General features: G+C 42.8%; 1 protein-coding gene across 1 annotated transcript; it reads right to left on the reverse strand.

Annotated features, from left to right (window-relative positions):
* Positions 1–1,156: 1,156 nt before the first annotated feature.
* Positions 1,157–6,036, reverse strand: LOC147636100 (phosphatidylinositol 4-kinase gamma 6-like). Its single transcript, XM_086801524.1, has 3 exons — positions 5,272–6,036; positions 4,830–5,081; positions 1,157–3,927 (listed from the first exon to the last, which is right to left on the reverse strand). Exon 3 carries the CDS (start codon positions 3,734–3,736, stop codon positions 1,460–1,462), a length of 2,277 nt encoding a protein of 758 aa, XP_086657650.1. The 5' UTR covers positions 3,737–3,927; positions 4,830–5,081; positions 5,272–6,036; the 3' UTR covers positions 1,157–1,459.
* Positions 6,037–6,453: the final 417 nt, after the last annotated feature.

Raw genomic sequence — 6,453 nt, forward strand, 5'->3', positions numbered from 1 at the left:
ATGTATGCCCGGAGTCTCACTGTCGACTTTATCTACACATCGACACACATCGTAGAGGGACTTAGCAGTCCATGGGGGTGTGGTGTGCCATTACTTTCACAACATCATCTTGACGCGGCTGCTGTCACACACAGATCCCCCTCTCCATAGAGTGGAGGCTGCTGCCTTTTGATTGCCACCTCTGTTCATGAAAAATGCATTAGCATCATTGTTCCCATGCTAACTTGCAAAACCAGGATGCCTCCCTTTTTTTAAACTACTTAATAGAAAAACCAGGAAGCTGTCCTAGGTGTTCTATCTAAGGATAGTGGGAGGTGAGGGGTATTCTTGGGGGCATTGCAGGAGAAGGTGAGGGGTATGCTTGAGGTATTCCAGAATAAGCTTTGAGACTTCTTCCCCAGGGGCTGCAAAACGTTCAATAATCTTTGTCATGGGGACCCAAGATGTTCTCAATACTCTTCATGGGGACATAAAGACTACCCCTGTATGGTGGAAAAAATTCCCATTGTATCTAGCTGGAGAGCACACACCTCATTCACCATGTATAGCAATTATTCTTCATGCCTATCATGTCAGATACTCAAGAGACACTTTTTATCTACACACTGTCGTCAATAGTCATCAACCATCACCTGGTCTGAATGCAGGACACTCTTAAATGCAGCAGAAGTTGGATGGACTTGCCTCCATAAGCATTTGGTGTGATAACTCTCATTTTTCTATGAATTCTCATGCAATGCATAACAATCACTGCCAAAAAAAAAAAGAATATGGGGACATGAAAAGATTACCAAGATTTTCAAAACTCTTTCATCATGGGGACATAAGGACTACCTCTGTACCCCTCATTCACCATGTATAGCAATCAAAGACAATTTTTATGCATACAGTGTCGTGTCAACCACAATAGTCGTCAACCTTCACTAGGTCTGAACTGCAGTACTCTCTTAAGTGCAGCAGAAGTTGGATGGACTTGACTCCTTAAGCATTTGGGGTGATAACTCTCATTTTTCTATGAATTCTCGTACAATGCATAACAATCACTGCCAAAAAAAAAACCAAGGCATCTGCACATCTCTACAGTCACTTCAGAAGCTCACCAACACACATTAATACTTAGCACAAAACAAATTAAAAAACAAACATGGGGACTACATTACATGTAATGATGTTTTTTGCAACTAAAGACCAGAGTATGTGTACATATTCTCCATACAGCAGAAAACTTTTTTTCAAGCTTGCTGCTGCTTAACAGAGATTGCCAGTAAAAAGAATTTACAAACTTAAGTTGTATCTAAACCTTTGTTCACTGTACAATCAGGGCTTCAAGGCAACTCTACCACTACCTCTTTGAAATCTCACTCCATATGCACAAACTCTAGATTCATACCAGATTTACTGTCGGTTGAAAGAAAACTCTGCCAGAACTCCACGACTAAAGCCTCTCAACATCAGCTCTTCAAAACTGGCAAGAAATCCCTAGTCTCTGCCTGTGGCTGACAATTTGGTTACACTTAGTTGCTATTGCTTCCTGTAAAAGATCCTCAAAGTGATCCATAAAACAGGTCCATTCTTCCTCATTCATGTCTCCTAGTGAAAATGCGGGTGAACCCCCATTGACATTAACCTTCCCTGTTGTTTCAGAAGCTGGTGCCTTACGTTCAGGGTAGTCCATGTATCTCTGCTTCCGGTTACTGAAGCTGACACTTCTGTATGACATTGCTCTGGGTGAAGCAGAATCAATCTTGCAAGAAGCCATGCAAGTTTTTAAGTTTGTTTCTGCAAATACATTGACCTCCTCTTCCTCCACCAAGGGAGGAAACTCTCGTCTTACTCTGGGACTGCGTTCAGCACGTGCGCTTCTGGGAGACCTGATCTCTAGTTTGCCTCCAAAAGACAATGCCTGGGGAGCTGCAGACCCACCATTCAAGAAACTTGGTCTGGCTGCTGAGATACTGCAAGCAGACGAAGTCAATTCATATTCCTCTTCCATTGAAGAAGCTTCACACAGAATTTGAAGAGGGATACGACTTGGCTGTGGAGTTTTAGGAGCAGCAGTGTGCAACAAAGATGATGGCCAGTAATTCCCACCAGGTATAGTTACACTTGAAAGAGGGACAGAGGAGTTAGAGATTGAAGATGCTATTGGTGTAGACGCAAATGAGTAGTGGACAGAGGACCAAGTCAGACAATCACTTCTTCTGGACAAGAGTTGATCTTCATCACCAGCAACACTGAATTTGCTGTCATCCTCCTGATCCATTTCAAACTCAAATTGTTCATGTAGATCTTCCCCCAAAGAGTATTCAGAAAATGCACCGTCATCATCATCACGCAGCTTCTCATCTGAAAGCTCTCTCTTGGCCTGAAGCCTGGCCTGCAAGCAGAGCAACTCAAGCTGACTAGCTTCTTCAATTCCATCCCTGCTCATCATTTCTCCAATCTCTGCTAGACAAAAACCAGCTGCAGCTGCTCTTTTTAATACAGTTGTAGAAAGAATGAGCATCCTGAAACATGCTTCTCGCAGCATGGGCAATTCACGACGAAGCATGTCAGCATCTTTGTACTCATCCAAGCGTTGAATGTAATCAAGCTCCTCTTCTGAAAATGGCAGTGATGATTGAGGCCAGTGAAGCCACTCAAAGTAGGGATCCTCCAGTGCTTCAGGAAGACAGAGTCCATGATCTATTGGAATTAGCTCTAGTGCTTCGTTCACATAAACATTGGAGCAGCCCCAAGCCCCTTGGCTGTCAAGAGGCTTCACATTTCTAACAAGTATGTTCCCTGCATGTCTGTCAGTGTTAAATATTCGTATGTCAAGAATGCCGATTCTATGTACTGCTGACACGGAAAAGCGGGAAGTGCCATGGTCACTTGCATCAAAATCGTGGTGCACATATTGTTGACATGATGCTATCTTTGCTATAGGTAAACAAGCTTTGTCAGTTCCCTTCTGGACTGAGGTAGCACTGTTAATGTGAAATGCATGGTGAGAAACCTTGACCAGTACTGTAGGAGGCACCTTTGCAAAATGGTCATGATCAAGGAGATAAGCGGCAACCTCCCTAACCCCCGTCTCTCCAACACGCACAGCCCTTTTGAGGCCAGGTTGCCCCAAACTCTTTCCTACAAAACCTTTTGGATTATTAGGGGCGAAGGGTTCTTCGTCAGTAGGCTTCACAAGAGCCACACTCTCCCCTCTAGAATTTCTGAAATAATAAGCACCCCCAAGACCCCCACTCACTGCAATTGGCTCTACTCCACACTCAATTGCCTTAACAATTTCTTTGATTGTCCTTTTCATCTTCGAGCAGCACCTCAAACCCCCGACAACTTCAAATGGCTGACCACCATCTGCCGGTACTTGTACATCTGATGAGGGAAAGATACATGGAGTTGACAGACTCCTCTGCAGCTCTCTAGTTAGTAGTAATGGAGAGTCATTCCTCAGCTCGCTTAGGTCACTTTTTAAGACAGTATCCCCAAACACAAGAGCAGTATACTCTGTAGGCACATTAAGCATGGTCTGCATCTTCTTTTTGACTGTTTGAACATTATCTGCCCGATCCAGCTCAATTCCAAGCACACTTCCCGTGTCTGTTTGTACAAATATGCGCCGGCGCCCAACAGGTCTGGTACACAATCCTCCTGACCCATTCCTTCCACTCCCTAAGACCACATCTGGAACTGGGAGAACTAGCTGAGTCTGGAGTGGGCTATCTACACTTGGAGGCATTATTGCTAGACCCTGGTCCCAGCCTGTGCCGCTCTATCAAACAAGGAAAGAATGGCCAGCAATGATCCCCTTGACTCTGTATGAGTTAGTAGCATATGAAATGCTTCATTCACAGGAGCCTAGGGTATGCCATTCAAAACATACAAATCATGTTCCAAGTGGAGTTATTCTTTGCATAGCTCTTTTTAAGTCTGCAACCAGAAAGAAAAGCACCAATAAAACTATCAGCTCATCATCACCTAGCTCACCATTGTAAAGAAGCAAGCAGCATGATAAAGGCACGCAGCCAATTGAATGCATTAGCCTCAGTTTTAAATGCAGCCAAAAGGCATCGTAATCTTGTGCCCCCAACAACTTTGATTTGTGAAGGCCTGCGTGCTACATATAAATTGAAATTCCTACAGACCAGCACATGCATGCAGCATGTTGATGAACCAAAAACTGTACTGGTGTCCACATCGTGTGCATGATGCAGGATAGAAAATTGCCCACCATCTCAGAAGTACTTCTGAACATATTCTTATGCATAATGGTGTAGCACACTGTCATGTAAATATGGTCGTGAAGTATTTCTATGCAACTATGTTGATTATCCGCATATAGTCATTTGCCATGATTATTTGCATGCAATACATAACTTAGAAGTTGCTGGGATTCACCCGAACACGATGTCGATTACCCTCGTGTGGTCATTTGCCATGATTATTTGCACATGCAATACAAAACTTAGAAGTCACTGGAATTCAGCCAACAATTATTGCATGATTGAACTTGAAATGGTTTATAAACACCCTTTCATCAATTGAACCTAAACCCATTTACAGCCATTTTGTCCAAACACAGATACAAGTAGACATAGACATACTACCATGATAAAATTTCGCAACAATACAGAGAATTTCACATGACTTCCGTCCTCAAAGCATTAACAGCACCCAATCCAATACCACCCCTAAAGATACATACATGCAAATTGAAGCATAGGCATCCTTTTCCAGTATCTTAAAACTATGTGCGCTCCAAAAAATTTTAACTTTGATACAAATGAATTTCACAAGCACCAATCTGACATCATAGGAAGCACTGAAAATACCTTGGTCAGCTGAGGTGACAAACAATGCCACCCAAAACTGTACAAGAGCTAGGAATGTTTTGCCAAATCCGATCACATCTGGCGTGCAGTCAGTGAATATACGTTGAAGCTAGCATGTAAAAGAAAAAACTCTTCACTGTGTGACACCTACATGCACGATGGTGCATGCAAGGTGCTGAACCTTGAAAGCTTCCAGAACTATACCTAAACTGTAGTGCCCTCGGCAGAAACCTAAAATGCAAGCAGTAGATCCTGCAAAGGCCATTACAGGGTTTAGAGGAAGTACAGATCTACTTCCCAAAAACGGGGGCAGAAAACCTAGCTTCTGCTCTTTCATTACTGATTGTTTCACTAAGGAATCAAAATAAGGTGCTAGATCTCGTCATCTAAGAAAAACCTAGCTTTTTGTTTTCCATTACTATTTGTTTCTTTGAAGACTCACAGTTGGCAGGCGCCTCGACGCCTCCTTCAGCTTGTTTAAACAAGGTTGCAGCCGAATTTAGGTTAATCGCCAAGCTGCTTTGATACTCCAAGCTGCTTTTGTGAGGCCTTCTGCATACTAATCACCAAACTCTGCTTCGATCTACAGCAAACAGACGCGTCTCGAGAAACTTCACTGTCTGCAAATAAGACCCCAATCCAGTGCTCCGCTTCCAACCTAACAGTAGCACAAGACGAGCTCTTCTGCCTGCAGACGAAACCAACAGATGAGCTCTGTTGCCTGATGGTAGGGACACAGCTTCACTGCCTGCAGAAGAAACCCTAACCCTAACCCTGCACTAGATCAGCACAGATGAGGGAAATGCAGACAATGAAGGCAGAAAGCAAGCTCCTGCTTTTTTCCGCTCTAGTATTCACCTTCGCTCAGATCTGAGAAAGACGCTAACACAAAGAAAAGTAGGCACCAGCTAAACACCATTAAGCACTAATCACTCTTAAGCTGCCCTAAATCGTTTCAAAGATTCCTTTAGAACGCTCTAGAACATCGATCGGGGCCGTTGGTCTCCCAACAGGCTGCTGATCGTAGCCGTCGAGAGAAAAAAAGAATCTCAAATCTGATGTAATGGACGGACACCTTTGCCCATGCTTAATAATTGCACCTCCCCCACGCATAGGATAAGGCATAAATGAATAATATTTTAAATTTGCATAAATTAAAAATATATATCCGTACCAAAAATAAATTGACGTTTTTTACACTATCCGTGAAAAGGATTCGCCGATCTCAGATTATTATTACAGATCTACTACCCTTTTTTAACCTTTTCGTAGAAATAAGTAAACTTGGTTAAAATCTTGTAAGCTGCCAATAATAAACAGCCGCGTGGCCTGCATCTATCTAGGATCATTTTTCGATTTACTGCGCGCTATTAACCTTATTAGCAGCCTTAGTCAACTAAAAGCAAAGAGATTTTTGCCACTAATAATAATAATTATACGCCAATCACAGTCAACCATGTGGCCTCCTTATCAACTCGTTAACTAAAGCTAACAGATCTTTTAACTGGGGGTTATTTCCAATCACAGTGGAGCACGTGTCCCTCTTTTACTCACAAAGAAGATAGTGGTTTAACGTTTCTTTATCTTTTCACGCGGCGGCAAAAAATTTCGGACAAAAGTATTC

This window comes from Cibotium barometz, chromosome 8 (genome assembly GCF_041138505.1).
Source record: "Cibotium barometz isolate CiBa-2024 chromosome 8, ASM4113850v1, whole genome shotgun sequence".
Taxonomy (NCBI): Eukaryota; Viridiplantae; Streptophyta; class Polypodiopsida; order Cyatheales; family Cibotiaceae; genus Cibotium; species Cibotium barometz.